General features: G+C 46.2%; 1 protein-coding gene across 1 annotated transcript; it reads right to left on the bottom strand.

Moving 5' to 3' along the window:
- Positions 1–506: 506 nt before the first annotated feature.
- Positions 507–15,761, bottom strand: LOC123665721 (activin receptor type-1). Its single transcript, XM_045599981.1, has 11 exons — positions 15,675–15,761; positions 14,700–14,817; positions 13,233–13,436; positions 11,854–12,063; positions 10,851–10,948; positions 10,596–10,765; positions 9,642–9,827; positions 6,556–6,702; positions 6,173–6,354; positions 1,041–1,260; positions 507–698 (listed from the first exon to the last, which is right to left on the bottom strand). The coding sequence occupies exons 1-11, from the start codon at positions 15,757–15,759 to the stop codon at positions 546–548; spliced, it is 1,773 nt and encodes a 590-aa protein (XP_045455937.1). The 5' UTR covers positions 15,760–15,761; the 3' UTR covers positions 507–545.
- Positions 15,762–17,601: the final 1,840 nt, after the last annotated feature.

Below are 17,601 nucleotides of genomic sequence, written 5' to 3'. Positions count from 1 at the left end.
TCATTGTAGTTTTAATTTGTAAAATGACAATTCAAAACATTAAATTTTTATTTTAAAAAAAGGATTAAAGAATCAGCATCTAATATTAAACTAATTATAATCGATCATTACATTACGTCGTTGATAAAATTCAATCGTAAACCTTTCAATAATATTCATTAAGTCTTCATATCTTCATAAAGCCGTTATCACCGTCCGTTACCATCATTCCTTAACACCTAACCAAACATTACATTGAACTTTAACACCTCATATAACACACAACGATAACACTTTTGCACTTGGAACTTATCTTCAATCTATTAACCCCTTTTTTTTCACAACTAGTTCGGCAAACAAGCGTACAGCTCACCTGATGGTAAGCGATTACCGTAGCTTATAGATGTCTGCAACACCAGAAGCATAATATAGACCCTCTACAGCTCTAGTCACATTAGTCACAAAGGAACACAACACTGCTTGAAATCAGTATTATTCAGCTGTCATCTTCTGTAAGGTCAAGGTACTTGCCCAGTCAGGCTGCTCCATATTTCATTAACATTTATTTACACATAAACTTCATTGTCTTCACTGAGCCTGATTGAGTTATCGTTGGCAGCTAGTTTGAGAAGTGTCTTCTTTATTCTAAGAGCCGGTAACCGCACTGATGGGTTCTGATGCCAGCACTCTCGCATTAAGTTCGCCATGCCAACCATTGTCTGAAACAATATATTACGCATTTAGAATTGTATTATTAATAATACAAATTATTAAGTAACATATATAGTAAGTACAAATTGTGTGCAAGTCACAGACATACAGACAATAATGTACGGAATGAGTACACGACAATGGTCATGGAAAATGTGACTAAATTTAGACTAATTGAGTTTTTTTTAAAGAGTAACTGTTGAGTTTCTTGGCGATTCTTTTCTGCAGAATCTACATAATTGATTTGAAAAAATAACGATTTTAAAGTGCTATTAGGCTATTTAAATAAAGTAATTTTTGATTTTGAGGTTAGGAAATGTACAGAATCACGGATACAGTAATATACAGACCGGATGCGGATCCGTTGGGTCTAGTGGCGGCTCGGGTCTTGCATTGTCAATGCAGACAATCTTCCGCATGTCGTCGAAGCTTGGGTCGGCAGGTGCCAGCTCCGAGAATGGTGGGCGATGCTCTCGCGCCGGTCTGACACGGCGACACGTCTCCCAGAAGACCAATGCCAAGGCGTAGATGTCGCAGCGACGGTACGACTCGAAACATTGTAGGTTCATGCTGAAATGCGACAGCGAAGTTAGTAGTCATGTATCTTCTAGAGAATATTGGGTTCAATTTCAAATATCTTTTAGCTAAATTACTATTTATTAAAATAATAATATGGGTTTACAATTGAAACTATAAAAGAAATAGAATGCCACGTGACGCCACGACCGCCAGCCCCAGGTCCGCGATGTAGAGTATAACTCCACGGCCAGCTGCGCTCACCTCTGGTCCAGCACCTCGGGGCTCATGTACCGCTTGGTCCCCTGGCGCGCGTCCCGCAGCGCGCCGGCCGCCACGTGGCGCCGCGTCACCGCCAGCCCCAGGTCCGCGATGTACAGTATGACACCACGGCCAGCTCACCTCTGGTCCAGCACCTCGGGGCTCATGTACCGCTTGGTCCCCTGGCGCGCGTCCCGCAGCGCGCCGGCCGCCACGTGGCGCCGCGTCACCGCCAGCCCCAGGTCCGCGATGTACAGTATGACACCACGGCCAGCTCACCTCTGGTCCAGCACCTCGGGGCTCATGTACCGCTTGGTCCCCTGGCGCGCGTCCCGCAGCGCGCCGGCCGCCACGTGGCGCCGCGTCACCGCCAGCCCCAGGTCCGCGATGTACAGTATGACACCACGGCCAGCTCACCTCTGGTCCAGCACCTCGGGGCTCATGTACCGCTTGGTCCCCTGGCGCGCGTCCCGCAGCGCGCCGGCCGCCACGTGGCGCCGCGTCACCGCCAGCCCCAGGTCCGCGATGTACAGTATGACACCACGGCCAGCTCACCTCTGGTCCAGCACCTCGGGGCTCATGTACCGCTTGGTCCCCTGGCGCGCGTCCCGCAGCGCGCCGGCCGCCACGTGGCGCCGCGTCACCGCCAGCCCCAGGTCCGCGATGTACAGTATGACACCACGGCCAGCTCACCTCTGGTCCAGCACCTCGGGGCTCATGTACCGCTTGGTCCCCTGGCGCGCGTCCCGCAGCGCGCCGGCCGCCACGTGGCGCCGCGTCACCGCCAGCCCCAGGTCCGCGATGTACAGTATGACACCACGGCCAGCTCACCTCTGGTCCAGCACCTCGGGGCTCATGTACCGCTTGGTCCCCTGGCGCGCGTCCCGCAGCGCGCCGGCCGCCACGTGGCGCCGCGTCACCGCCAGCCCCAGGTCCGCGATGTACAGTATGACACCACGGCCAGCTCACCTCTGGTCCAGCACCTCGGGGCTCATGTACCGCTTGGTCCCCTGGCGCGCGTCCCGCAGCGCGCCGGCCGCCACGTGGCGCCGCGTCACCGCCAGCCCCAGGTCCGCGATGTACAGTATGACACCACGGCCAGCTCACCTCTGGTCCAGCACCTCGGGGCTCATGTACCGCTTGGTCCCCTGGCGCGCGTCCCGCAGCGCGCCGGCCGCCACGTGGCGCCGCGTCACCGCCAGCCCCAGGTCCGCGATGTACAGTATGACACCACGGCCAGCTCACCTCTGGTCCAGCACCTCGGGGCTCATGTACCGCTTGGTCCCCTGGCGCGCGTCCCGCAGCGCGCCGGCCGCCACGTGGCGCCGCGTCACCGCCAGCCCCAGGTCCGCGATGTAGAGTATAACTCCACGGCCAGCTGCGCTCACCTCTGGTCCAGCACCTCGGGGCTCATGTACCGCTTGGTCCCCTGGCGCGCGTCCCGCAGCGCGCCGGCCGCCACGTGGCGCCGCGTCACCGCCAGCCCCCGGTCCGCGATGTACAGTATGACACCACGGCCAGCTCACCTCTGGTCCAGCACCTCGGGGCTCATGTACCGCTTGGTCCCCTGGCGCGCGTCCCGCAGCGCGCCGGCCGCCACGTGGCGCCGCGTCACCGCCAGCCCCAGGTCCGCGATGTACAGTATGACACCACGGCCAGCTCACCTCTGGTCCAGCACCTCGGGGCTCATGTACCGCTTGGTCCCCTGGCGCGCGTCCCGCAGCGCGCCGGCCGCCACGTGGCGCCGCGTCACCGCCAGCCCCAGGTCCGCGATGTACAGTATGACACCACGGCCAGCTCACCTCTGGTCCAGCACCTCGGGGCTCATGTACCGCTTGGTCCCCTGGCGCGCGTCCCGCAGCGCGCCGGCCGCCACGTGGCGCCGCGTCACCGCCAGCCCCAGGTCCGCGATGTACAGTATGACACCACGGCCAGCTCACCTCTGGTCCAGCACCTCGGGGCTCATGTACCGCTTGGTCCCCTGGCGCGCGTCCCGCAGCGCGCCGGCCGCCACGTGGCGCCGCGTCACCGCCAGCCCCAGGTCCGCGATGTACAGTATGACACCACGGCCAGCTCACCTCTGGTCCAGCACCTCGGGGCTCATGTACCGCTTGGTCCCCTGGCGCGCGTCCCGCAGCGCGCCGGCCGCCACGTGGCGCCGCGTCACCGCCAGCCCCAGGTCCGCGATGTACAGTATGACACCACGGCCAGCTCACCTCTGGTCCAGCACCTCGGGGCTCATGTACCGCTTGGTCCCCTGGCGCGCGTCCCGCAGCGCGCCGGCCGCCACGTGGCGCCGCGTCACCGCCAGCCCCAGGTCCGCGATGTACAGTATGACACCACGGCCAGCTCACCTCTGGTCCAGCACCTCGGGGCTCATGTACCGCTTGGTCCCCTGGCGCGCGTCCCGCAGCGCGCCGGCCGCCACGTGGCGCCGCGTCACCGCCAGCCCCAGGTCCGCGATGTACAGTATGACACCACGGCCAGCTCACCTCTGGTCCAGCACCTCGGGGCTCATGTACCGCTTGGTCCCCTGGCGCGCGTCCCGCAGCGCGCCGGCCGCCACGTGGCGCCGCGTCACCGCCAGCCCCAGGTCCGCGATGTACAGTATGACACCACGGCCAGCTCACCTCTGGTCCAGCACCTCGGGGCTCATGTACCGCTTGGTCCCCTGGCGCGCGTCCCGCAGCGCGCCGGCCGCCACGTGGCGCCGCGTCACCGCCAGCCCCAGGTCCGCGATGTACAGTATGACACCACGGCCAGCTCACCTCTGGTCCAGCACCTCGGGGCTCATGTACCGCTTGGTCCCCTGGCGCGCGTCCCGCAGCGCGCCGGCCGCCACGTGGCGCCGCGTCACCGCCAGCCCCAGGTCCGCGATGTAGAGTATAACTCCACGGCCAGCTGCGCTCACCTCTGGTCCAGCACCTCGGGGCTCATGTACCGCTTGGTCCCCTGGCGCGCGTCCCGCAGCGCGCCGGCCGCCACGTGGCGCCGCGTCACCGCCAGCCCCAGGTCCGCGATGTACAGTATGACACCACGGCCAGCTCACCTCTGGTCCAGCACCTCGGGGCTCATGTACCGCTTGGTCCCCTGGCGCGCGTCCCGCAGCGCGCCGGCCGCCACGTGGCGCCGCGTCACCGCCAGCCCCAGGTCCGCGATGTACAGTATGACACCACGGCCAGCTCACCTCTGGTCCAGCACCTCGGGGCTCATGTACCGCTTGGTCCCCTGGCGCGCGTCCCGCAGCGCGCCGGCCGCCACGTGGCGCCGCGTCACCGCCAGCCCCAGGTCCGCGATGTACAGTATGACACCACGGCCAGCTCACCTCTGGTCCAGCACCTCGGGGCTCATGTACCGCTTGGTCCCCTGGCGCGCGTCCCGCAGCGCGCCGGCCGCCACGTGGCGCCGCGTCACCGCCAGCCCCAGGTCCGCGATGTACAGTATGACACCACGGCCAGCTCACCTCTGGTCCAGCACCTCGGGGCTCATGTACCGCTTGGTCCCCTGGCGCGCGTCCCGCAGCGCGCCGGCCGCCACGTGGCGCCGCGTCACCGCCAGCCCCAGGTCCGCGATGTACAGTATGACACCACGGCCAGCTCACCTCTGGTCCAGCACCTCGGGGCTCATGTACCGCTTGGTCCCCTGGCGCGCGTCCCGCAGCGCGCCGGCCGCCACGTGGCGCCGCGTCACCGCCAGCCCCAGGTCCGCGATGTACAGTATGACACCACGGCCAGCTCACCTCTGGTCCAGCACCTCGGGGCTCATGTACCGCTTGGTCCCCTGGCGCGCGTCCCGCAGCGCGCCGGCCGCCACGTGGCGCCGCGTCACCGCCAGCCCCAGGTCCGCGATGTACAGTATGACACCACGGCCAGCTCACCTCTGGTCCAGCACCTCGGGGCTCATGTACCGCTTGGTCCCCTGGCGCGCGTCCCGCAGCGCGCCGGCCGCCACGTGGCGCCGCGTCACCGCCAGCCCCAGGTCCGCGATGTACAGTATGACACCACGGCCAGCTCACCTCTGGTCCAGCACCTCGGGGCTCATGTACCGCTTGGTCCCCTGGCGCGCGTCCCGCAGCGCGCCGGCCGCCACGTGGCGCCGCGTCACCGCCAGCCCCAGGTCCGCGATGTACAGTATGACACCACGGCCAGCTCACCTCTGGTCCAGCACCTCGGGGCTCATGTACCGCTTGGTCCCCTGGCGCGCGTCCCGCAGCGCGCCGGCCGCCACGTGGCGCCGCGTCACCGCCAGCCCCAGGTCCGCGATGTACAGTATGACACCACGGCCAGCTCACCTCTGGTCCAGCACCTCGGGGCTCATGTACCGCTTGGTCCCCTGGCGCGCGTCCCGCAGCGCGCCGGCCGCCACGTGGCGCCGCGTCACCGCCAGCCCCAGGTCCGCGATGTACAGTATGACACCACGGCCAGCTCACCTCTGGTCCAGCACCTCGGGGCTCATGTACCGCTTGGTCCCCTGGCGCGCGTCCCGCAGCGCGCCGGCCGCCACGTGGCGCCGCGTCACCGCCAGCCCCAGGTCCGCGATGTACAGTATGACACCACGGCCAGCTCACCTCTGGTCCAGCACCTCGGGGCTCATGTACCGCTTGGTCCCCTGGCGCGCGTCCCGCAGCGCGCCGGCCGCCACGTGGCGCCGCGTCACCGCCAGCCCCAGGTCCGCGATGTACAGTATGACACCACGGCCAGCTCACCTCTGGTCCAGCACCTCGGGGCTCATGTACCGCTTGGTCCCCTGGCGCGCGTCCCGCAGCGCGCCGGCCGCCACGTGGCGCCGCGTCACCGCCAGCCCCAGGTCCGCGATGCAGCACTCGCCGTTCACTTTCACAAGGATGTTCTTCGACTTTATGTCCCGGTGAGCTATTGCCGGCTTACCCTGGACAACGTCAATTTAACATTATTATTAATACTTTGTAAGTATATGCTTTTTGTACTTTCGCGCAAAAGCTACTAAGCTGATTGTAATGAAACTCAGTAAATAGATCTTGAATAGAACATAGACGACTTATTATCTTATCCCTAAGGGTGAAACTGCAAGGTAATGCTTAAAAAAAATAAAAATGATCATAAATGTAACCTGTGTCCCATGTATGTCCGTGTGTAGATGCAGCAGTCCGTTGACTATAGACAAACAAATCAGCATCATCTGGTGCCTCGTCAGTGTCGTCCTGCTGAGATGTTCATATAAAGAACCCAGGGGGTGGAAGTGTGTGATTAGCCATAGCTGTGGAATAGAAACATATTATTATTATTATAATTTTGAACTATAATGTATACGAAATAAAATGGATAATCATCCTTCACAATTTTTTTAATTTTTTAGGTAAATGAAATAATAGATTTTTAATTGAAGTACTAATTAATACCAAAGGTTTAGCACCCCTGGAGCAAGGAAAAGGAACGAATCAACGAAAAAGACCGGAATTCTAAATAAATATAGTTGAAGTAGGGCACAGCAGAAAATATCCTGCTCAGAATTTAGAGCAGCTGGTTCGGAGAAGTAGCTCTACCTTACTAGCTCAAGTAGTGTTGGATTCCAGCGGTGAACAAGGTAAGGTTGCTAGAAAGGCAGGTAGAGCTTGTGAAACTTCTGGTGTGACAGGCGTTAATAGGCTATGGTAAACGCTTACAATCAGGTAAGCCGCTTATTGAAGGTCAGAGCTCAATATCTGAGCTAACAACTACACTTATAATATAACCTTCTTCACTTAATTTCCATAATAACTTAATATGTACGATTTTTATTTTTGTGTTACCCACAATTAGGAATTCTAAACATTTTTGAATATCATATCAAAAATTGACCGCTCCAGCGGGATTCGAACCCGCGTCTTCGACATACCGTGTCGACGCTCTAGCCAATTAAGCTATGGAACGATATACCACTAGAGCGAAACTTTTGATATGATGATTTTTACTTTCGGTTTAAGCGAACCGTGGCGCCGTCTATAGTGAGTTCTTTACAGAGACTCGTAACTATTCAAAGTTTCATATTACAATGAAAATCTTTGACAGGAGACGACACCATGCTATTTTTAATATGTACGATTTTTATTTTTGTGTTACCCACAATTAGGAATTCTAAACATTTTTGAATATCATATCAAAAATTGACCGCTTCAGCGGGATTCGAACCCGCGTCTTCGACATACCGTGTCGACGCTCTAGCCAATTAAGCTATGGAACGATATACCACTAGAGCGAAACTTTTGATATGATGATTTTTACTTTCGGTTTAAGCGAACCGTGGCGCCGTCTATAGTGAGTTCTTTACAGAGACTCGTAACTATTCAAAGTTTCATATTACAATGAAAATCTTTGACAGGAGACGACACCATGCTATTTTTAATATGTACGATTTTTATTTTTGTGTTACCCACAATTAGGAATTCTAAACATTTTTGAATATCATATCAAAAATTGACCGCTCCAGCGGGATTCGAACCCGCGTCTTCGACATACCGTGTCGACGCTCTAGCCAATTAAGCTATGGAACGATATACCACTAGAGCGAAACTTTTGATATGATGATTTTTACTTTCGGTTTAAGCGAACCGTGGCGCCGTCTATAGTGAGTTCTTTACAGAGACTCGTAACTATTCAAAGTTTCATATTACAATGAAAATCTTTGACAGGAGACGACACCATGCTATTTTTAATATGTACGATTTTTATTTTTGTGTTACCCACAATTAGGAATTCTAAACATTTTTGAATATCATATCAAAAATTGACCGCTCCAGCGGGATTCGAACCCGCGTCTTCGACATACCGTGTCGACGCTCTAGCCAATTAAGCTATGGAACGATATACCACTAGAGCGAAACTTTTGATATGATGATTTTTACTTTCGGTTTAAGCGAACCGTGGCGCCGTCTATAGTGAGTTCTTTACAGAGACTCGTAACTATTCAAAGTTTCATATTACAATGAAAATCTTTGACAGGAGACGACACCATGCTATTTTTAATATGTACGATTTTTATTTTTGTGTTACCCACAATTAGGAATTCTAAACATTTTTGAATATCATATCAAAAATTGACCGCTTCAGCGGGATTCGAACCCGCGTCTTCGACATACCGTGTCGACGCTCTAGCCAATTAAGCTATGGAACGATATACCACTAGAGCGAAACTTTTGATATGATGATTTTTACTTTCGGTTTAAGCGAACCGTGGCGCCGTCTATAGTGAGTTCTTTACAGAGACTCGTAACTATTCAAAGTTTCATATTACAATGAAAATCTTTGACAGGAGACGACACCATGCTATTTTTAATATGTACGATTTTTATTTTTGTGTTACCCACAATTAGGAATTCTAAACATTTTTGAATATCATATCAAAAATTGACCGCTCCAGCGGGATTCGAACCCGCGTCTTCGACATACCGTGTCGACGCTCTAGCCAATTAAGCTATGGAACGATATACCACTAGAGCGAAACTTTTGATATGATGATTTTTACTTTCGGTTTAAGCGAACCGTGGCGCCGTCTATAGTGAGTTCTTTACAGAGACTCGTAACTATTCAAAGTTTCATATTACAATGAAAATCTTTGACAGGAGACGACACCATGCTATTTTTAATATGTACGATTTTTATTTTTGTGTTACCCACAATTAGGAATTCTAAACATTTTTGAATATCATATCAAAAATTGACCGCTCCAGCGGGATTCGAACCCGCGTCTTCGACATACCGTGTCGACGCTCTAGCCAATTAAGCTATGGAACGATATACCACTAGAGCGAAACTTTTGATATGATGATTTTTACTTTCGGTTTAAGCGAACCGTGGCGCCGTCTATAGTGAGTTCTTTACAGAGACTCGTAACTATTCAAAGTTTCATATTACAATGAAAATCTTTGACAGGAGACGACACCATGCTATTTTTAATATGTACGATTTTTATTTTTGTGTTACCCACAATTAGGAATTCTAAACATTTTTGAATATCATATCAAAAATTGAATTCCGCTCTAGTGGTATATCGTTCCATAGCTTAATTGGCTAGAGCGTCGACACGGTATGTCGAAGACGCGGGTTCGAATCCCGCTGGAGCGGTCAATTTTTGATATGATATTCAAAAATGTTTATAATAACTTAAGTTATTTATGTCGAAGATTGTCTAACTAAATAAGTTTACTTAATATCACTTACCTGTGTACAACTGTTCCTACTTGTCATGTCGCTGCCAATATAAGCGAGGATGTTGTCATGCCTCAGCAAAACTGTGCTGTATATCTCCGTCTCCCGTCTCCAACTAGCCTCGTCTCTTGAGAAGAATATCTTCACAGCTACACTGTCCGCATACCACGAACCACGCCAGACTTCACCGTAACGACCCTGAAGTACGTTTATTTATAACAATTTACTTAAGAATCTAAAATGTTAGGTCGTAAAATATTTATGATCAATTTCATTTGGTAATTTATTAGATAACATAAAGATTGTCAGTTATGTTCTAAATATGTACAAGAAAAAAACCATTGCAGTCCACTGCTGGTCATACACCTCCATAAGGTCGCGCCAAAAATGGCGTGAACTCATGTGTGTTGCCCATAGTCACCACGCTGGGAAGGCGGGTTAGTGACCTGGCTTTGTGGCTTTGTCGCAACAAAGACGCTGCTGCTCATTTTCGGCTTGTGCATTTCAAAGACAGCAGTTGGATGGTTGTCTCGCCATCGGTTGGCTTTATAAGTTCCAAGGTGGCAGTGGAACTGTGTTATCCCTTAGTCGCCTCTTACGACACCCACGGGAAGAGAGGCGGTGGCTAGATTCTTTAATGCCGTAGCCACACAGTTTAAAAATACAAAAAAAAAAAACAATCCAGATTTTTCGTCTTTTTTAATTATGATTAATGTTTTGAATTATTAACTACAACAATTAAGTGATAAAATTATAATCTTTAATTGCATTATATTTTAATAGTTGATAAGTTGAAACATCCTAATCTTCAATATCCTCTTTCAAAACCATTCAGCAGTAAATAAAAACACAGTGAAACCACAGTATTAACTTAACTTTAACTCAACTATCTTTCATTCCAAGGTTGACTGACCCTTTTTTGCTTACGTGCCTGGGCTATAATACAAAAATACAAGTAAAACTTACCTTCCCAATTCTTTCAATCAATGACACTTGCTTAGCCAAGGTCCGCTGAACCATCAGTGGTAGGCCGGACCCTGACCCGCTGGTCACAGAACATTCAAGATATTCTCTGAGCGTTGAGTCACCAGCGGCCACTGCATGCAGACTTGGGCCGTTCTGTGAGCCTTCTACACCTGGAAAAATATGTGATATACACTTAGTTTGTTTACACTTTATTATACTAAAATCTTATCAACTTTTCAAAAATGAGAGAGTTACCTTCATAGTAGGTGCTGGTGACCGGAGGACTGTACATGTTGGACGTGAAATAATTTGAATCCACTCCTAGTTTTTGAGCTGCTCTTGAAACTCTAAGCCTGTAACAAATTATATTATATTCATATTTGTTAATCTAATCTATAAAATTCTCGTGTCGCAGTGTTTGTAGTTAAACTCCTCCGAAAAGGCTTAACCGATTCTTATGAAATTTTGTGTGCATATTGGGTAGGTCTGAGAATCGAACATCTATTATTTATCCCCCTAAATGTTAAGGGTAGTCCACCCCTAATTTTTTTAATTTTTAGATAAATTATTTATTTTTTATGATAAAACATTAAAAAATACATACAAGCCTAAACTTTCAACCCTCTACGATCAACCCCTATTTTTAAATAGCGTTTAGCGGCAAGACAACGTTTGCTGAGTCAGCTAGTATACTATTTTCTTTTTGTTTTTTTTAATAGCTGGCTATCACGGCTATAATACAAACACTTATCAGTGGTGTCGAAAGTTTAAAAACTTAAAACATAAGTCACGCTGCAAGTACGACACTGAACCACAGCTTCCACACTTAGGTAGTAGGTAGTGAGATTAGGTACTGGTATGTACTGGTAGGTTAGACTGGTAGGTGGTACCTGTGTCTCCGCCTCAACACCAGTACCGCGGCCCCCGACTTCGCAATCAACAGTATTATGGTCAGCGTGACACTGAGTTACAGCACCCATACAGCAGTAGTAAAGATAAGTATATTTGTGGTATGTACTCGTAGGTGGTGGTTTATCAGTATAAAGTAGGAGTATCAGTATAAGGTAGGAGTAGGAATATCCGCGACTCCGCTTCAACACCAGCACCGCGGCCCCCACCCTCGTAGCCAGCGGTACACTGCGCCACAGGTTACATACACAGGTAGTGTTTTTGTGGTGGTATGTACTGGTAGGTGGTAGTATGTACTGGTAGGTAGTATTATGTACTGGAAGGTGGTGGTTTATACTGGTAGGTGTACCTATGGCTGCGCCTCAACGCCAGTACTGCTGCACCCGCCCCTGCAGCTACCAGTACTGCAGCCAGCGTGATACTGAGCCATAGCTTCCACACGCCGGTAGTGAGGGGCGCCACGGCAGGCTCGGGGGTTAGTGATGGAAAGTGGCCTGCGTTGCAGAGGTCGCCCTGGCAGCATGTGATGTTCAGCTGGCCTGCATGCCGCTTACGGGGCCTAGAAACATACACAATTTTAAAGAAACAAAGACATTATTTCCCACCCTTGTTATGCTGTCACACTCAATGACCCCTTAAATAATATTAGGTCACAAAAACAAGGTCTCCCCCATAATAGATTTCTTGATTAAAAATATCACAATTTAGCCTTTAATATCCCATTGCTGGGCATAAGCCTATTTCTCCATATAGGAGAAGGATCGGAGCTTAATTCACCATGCTGCTCCAAAGTGGGCTGATGGATTATAAATTAGCTGATTAATAATTAGATTTATTTTAAAGATATATAAAAAAAACCCTCGTCATATCTTGTCGAACTAAGCAAAGGCCATCCTTAACCCTCTTATGAATATATTTAATGGACAATATCTTGTTCATTTTACCAGACCTCACTTTCACTCACACTGACTCTCATGTTCACTAACTTCTCGGGGCCAATATAAATTAAATGTTTATTTAATTACTAGCCGACCCGTGCCCACTTTGTTGGGCGTTAAGTATTATCTTTGTGATGCAATTACGTTGTTTCAATTTCGTCGACGTCTGCTACGTAAGGAGCCGACCGCGCGAGTGTGCCGCGCGGCATCCTATCGTATAGATGAAAAAACAATAAAACGGTCATGCAATGCGCGGTACATGATGCGCGGTGTCCAATTGTCCCCCCGCGCAGCTTACGAGTTACGGCAGTGGGCGCCTTCAGCGATGAATAAAATCGTAATAATATCGTGTAATTATTATTTTGAATTACAGAACCAAATAACATACTTTAAAGAACAAATTTTATAATACTTAAATCAATAATGTGTTGCTTGAACGCCATCTATCAAAAATCGAGAAAACGTCGTCGATAGACTAAAATAAGACTAAATTAATAAAGTCGAAAGACTAATAGATCGTTTTCTAATAGCGATAGATGGCGCTAGTTTATTTACCATTTTGATATTATATTTTAATCTTTTTCTTATTTACTGAATTTTTTTATTCAATAACAATAAAATATAGCCTATAGAACTCCCGAATAATGTAGCTTACTGTCAGTGAAAGAATTTTCATGATCGGATCAGTATTTGCGAAGATTACCCCCTACATACTGACGAAGTTATAAACTTTACCTCTTTATAATATTAGTATAGATTAAAATGAAGAGATTTCATTTAATAAAGTCACCTCTGTGAGGTCTGTGTGGTCCTACACGTGAACTGATAGTGGTCGCGTTTAGACGAGCATCCTCGGGAGTGTCGTAGGGCTCCATCTGACGCTCGAACTGTTGACTTGAAGCAATATAATGCCTCTTCACACACTTGTATCTCATCACCTTGATCACCATCTCCATCATAACAATCTGGTGATTCACATTGATGGCATTTATACCTGAAACATATAATTAAAATTATTTAGAATATGTTTCACTGGTCCTGGATAACGCTATTTGACGAACAAGGATATCAGACATAAATAAGTTTATGCCTTGTTTTTCTTTTACACTATCGAATTCCAAATTATTTATTATGAGATATTCCTATTTGTGTGTATCAGATGATCAGAGATGTGTGAGCAGCTACCTAGTCTACCTTCCACTGTTGTAGTCTACTCTAACTGGCCCTTAATGTGTCATTAATTTTAACTTGTTGTTAGGATCTTAATAGAATGATTCAAGCTATTGACTAGATAGGCTCTACAATACAAGATGGGTTCAATTTATGAATCATTTATATTTACTATATAATATTAATAGCATAAAAATAAATAAATAAATAAACGATTTACACTCAACAGCGCCCACTAGGATTATTGTCTGTCTCGGGGGTCCGGAAACACACAATACACAAGTACAAATGCCCAGACCACGATAAACATCTATATGGCCAGTACAAATGTTTTTCGTGAGCAGGGATCGAACCCGCGACCATCAGCGCAACAGCCAGTGCTGTGACCTCTGCGCTACCTGGTCGTCAAATATTTATATATAAATTCAGTTATAATATTCTTTGCTATATGAAAATGAAATGAGGGAAAAATATTGGTTGTTTGAATTTGAATTTATTACATAAAAAAATTAGTATTACCTCTTTTGAAATTTCCTCCTTTTTAGCAGCAAAAATACAAAAAAATTTATATATTAAAGTTATGATTGGTATATGGAATATGTTACCCGCGTGGAAAATTTGTAAGAAATATTTCATTAAAAACATTTGTAATCATTAACTAATACAAAAATGTTGCACAACGCACAGTTGTGACGCTGACATGCCATAAACTAAAGAAGAACTAACATAAAATCTAAAAAATTAACGTCATCAACATAATGATTTTTATTTCTAGAATTTGTAATTAGGGGTGATAAAATAGTTATTTATTTTTCTTTGCACACTTTAAAAGTACATAAAAGAAATGTACAATAAACAAAAACTTAATAAATTGCAAAGGGAGTCATTAAGCTGATAGTAATTTCTTTCAGACCACCCCTGTTCACCTAGAAAACATTGGTAACGTGACATAACTGACATAACATTCTTCACAACTTTAAAATGTTAATGGCTTGGGCTGCTCCATTTGTTGAGCAAGGTATTTCACATTGTGCCCGTCTCAATAAAACTTTGAATATTAATATCTTTTAATGTTTACTATTCTCACCTTGGTTGATGAACCATCATCTTTTTGTCAATGGATAGCAAGTCATCTTTAAGATGGTTGTCAGATTGTACGATTGTTGCTCCATCTTGCTCCAGGTTGTCCAGGCCTGGGATTCCAGCTGTAATGGGAAGTAGAAATGTGATATAGAGCATTTATAACAGATTATAACACAATTTCTTTGGATATTTTTTTAACATACACTTGCCCGGACAGACTTCGTTTTGTCAAATATTAATAGTAAAAATTATTTTTTTTAAATTGTTTTAAAAAAGTTATTTTAGTATTTAAGTCTTCTGTGGGACTTAAGGAACATAGAAAAAATAATTAGCCGAATTGGTCGAGCCATTCTCGAGTTATGCGCTTAGTAACATTCATTTTTATTTATATAAGATTATAATATTTAAAAGAATTTATTCTTTATTATCTATAAACTTTTAGTCTTTAAGTTTAGTTATTTACATTTGAAATTAAATTAGGCGTATTTTTTTTGATATTTTATTAATCAAACGAATGTTGTTAATTTAATCTCGAGTGCCTTTAACGTTATCATAACAATTGCGGATTTTTATTATAAATCTAAATACGAAAACGATGTTTTTTAAATAAAATATTAGTTTTAAATGTGATTATAAAAGCTTAGTATTCAGAAAACATTACCCTTGAATAAATTTACAAGTTAGACGTGTATTTTTGACGTCTGCTTATAATTACGTTTCACTACTAATAATGTGGGTTTATATTCGATTAATGAAAAAAAAAACTTCAATTTAAGTAGTGATACATAAATATTTAAAAATAAACAGTATAAATGATCTTGCGTCTCTTCTGAAAACAATAATAAAAACTGTCTAAGACACTGCACAGAAGCCAAGTGATTTTTGAGACTTCCACTAACAGGAACACAGTAAAACTTGTACATTATGTGTGTTTCAATTTTTAGATGAAAACTATACACTTAAATTCACAATTACTCACCATGACAAACATTTAAAAGTAAAAATATGAACAAGTATCGCACTATGACAACGTCCGCCATTCTTCGTTCATCATAACAATGCATAATGGGTCAATGGAATGATGCTTTATGAGAGTATATTAACATAATTTTTAGAAGTCTCCCAGTTTCATATCAATAAATTAATTTAATTTTCTTTCTTTGTACATTTATATAAGATATAAATATTTGATATTATTTTATATTATAAAATGATAACTTGACTATATCCCGTTTTCTGTATAACAGATAAGCTATATTCTTTAGGCATGTTTCCGCTACAAAAATGTATACATCGCATTTCATTTTTGTACAAAAACTTGTTTATATTTTATAATTGTTGTAAGTATTGAAATTGAGATAAAAAATAAACTATACATAACTAATTGAATTATTTTTATATTATAAAATTTGCCAATATGAAAACGAATTATTATTATACGATATTTTTTCTTCTGTAAGTATCCGATCGTTATCGGTAATCAGGGGGGTGACACTTCCATAGTAATTGAATTTTAGATAGATAGTAGCGTCCTCTATTTTTTGGCCCCTAAGTTACTTTGTTCTCAGTTTTTTCTTATCGTCAATAGATGGCACTAAAATCATGGATTTTGGGAAAAGTAGATGATTTATAGTTATTGAATCACAATTTTATGACTTATGATATTTTATCCAAAAAGTGAATATTTTAGAGACTACAAATAATTATTTTTTTTAAATACTAAGGTGTATCAAATTTTTTTATGCGAAGAGCACTTAATTCTTGGCTTGCAACTTCCATAGTGGCAACACAGGCAACATCGGTCATCAATAAAATGGCGAATTGTTGTGTTTCGGTGTTGTGTGTTTGCGTATGCGCATTTCGTTGGTTTTTGTGATATTGTGATCTTCCTTGTGCCAATTCCACATCTTACGTTGAGTCGAGCCCCCGCTCCTCCGTGTTGTTGAGTTCTGCCTTTGGATGAATTGTCTGTCTGACGATTCTGACGTTGAGTTGAGCCTGGTGGCTTCTCCGCTTTGCGAAAAGACGCTATTGTATTGTGCAGTTATCGTGCTAAAGACGCTTTTGTGTTCGTTTTTGCAACATTATAACATGCCGAGAATGTGCATTAAAATGTCCACCCTTGGGTAAGCCATGCTTTACAATATTTACATTTTTTGATATGATAATAAAAATATTAATATTTACATAGTTTTATACAGTGTACAGCCGGCTCAATGCTCTATAGGTATTAGGTTATGTTCTACTCATTTCGAGATGCTTACAAATAAAAACAACTCATGTTCCCCTATATGAGGAACGGGTTTTCTCGTAGACTCTGTGTGACATAAAATATGGCTCGGTAATGATATACAATCCCGGCGAGAAATTTATGGGGTTGGGGGGGAAAGAGGGAGTGGGAGGGAGTGTGGGTTTTTCATCCCGCCGGATAACTATTTTCGTGTAAACCCCGCTGTTACAGAGACATCGTGGTTGAAGTTTTGAGGTTAAAATTAACCTATCACCTTTTAGGATAGAGTAACGCTTGGCTCCGGCTTAAAAAAAAAACACTAGGGGTAGGGCAGACCAAGACAACGTGGACAGCGGGGTGCTCCGATTCGGTTTTGGGTATTTTTCGAATTTCTATTCCTATATTCCAGCACACAATGTTACTAATTTTATTAGAATATTATGTCTGACGCGTTATTTTGTTTAAAAGTGTCTATTTGTCAGTCGTTAAAGGTCAGTTCGTATCGTATTTTGATCTTGCAGTAAAGATCGTTTTTACGTAAATTTGTTCGAAAATAACACGTGATAGTCGCACTATGGAGCATGAGTACACTTACCACAGCACCGTAATTAAGGTAGAGTCAGAAATAACAAAAATTTAACCTCCCAAAAAAAATCTACCTGTATTGTACATAAAA

Source organism: Melitaea cinxia, chromosome 24 (assembly GCF_905220565.1).
Source record: "Melitaea cinxia chromosome 24, ilMelCinx1.1, whole genome shotgun sequence".
In the NCBI taxonomy this organism is placed as follows: Eukaryota; Metazoa; Arthropoda; class Insecta; order Lepidoptera; family Nymphalidae; genus Melitaea; species Melitaea cinxia.
The sequence above is the reverse complement of the archived record's forward strand: the minus strand, read 5'-3'. Positions and strand labels throughout refer to the sequence as shown.

Excerpts from the sequence above, each read along its gene's own strand:
- LOC123665721 (XM_045599981.1), bottom strand. The coding sequence starts at position 15,759 with ATGCATTGTTATGATGAACGAAGAATGGCGGACGTTGTCATAGTGCGA. Across the intron at positions 14,818-15,674 it reads ACTTTTAAATGTTTGTCATG|CTGGAATCCCAGGCCTGGAC; the intron begins GTGAGTAATTGT and ends TTCCCATTACAG. Across the intron at positions 13,437-14,699 it reads ATGATGGTTCATCAACCAAG|GTATAAATGCCATCAATGTG; the intron begins GTGAGAATAGTA and ends TATATGTTTCAG.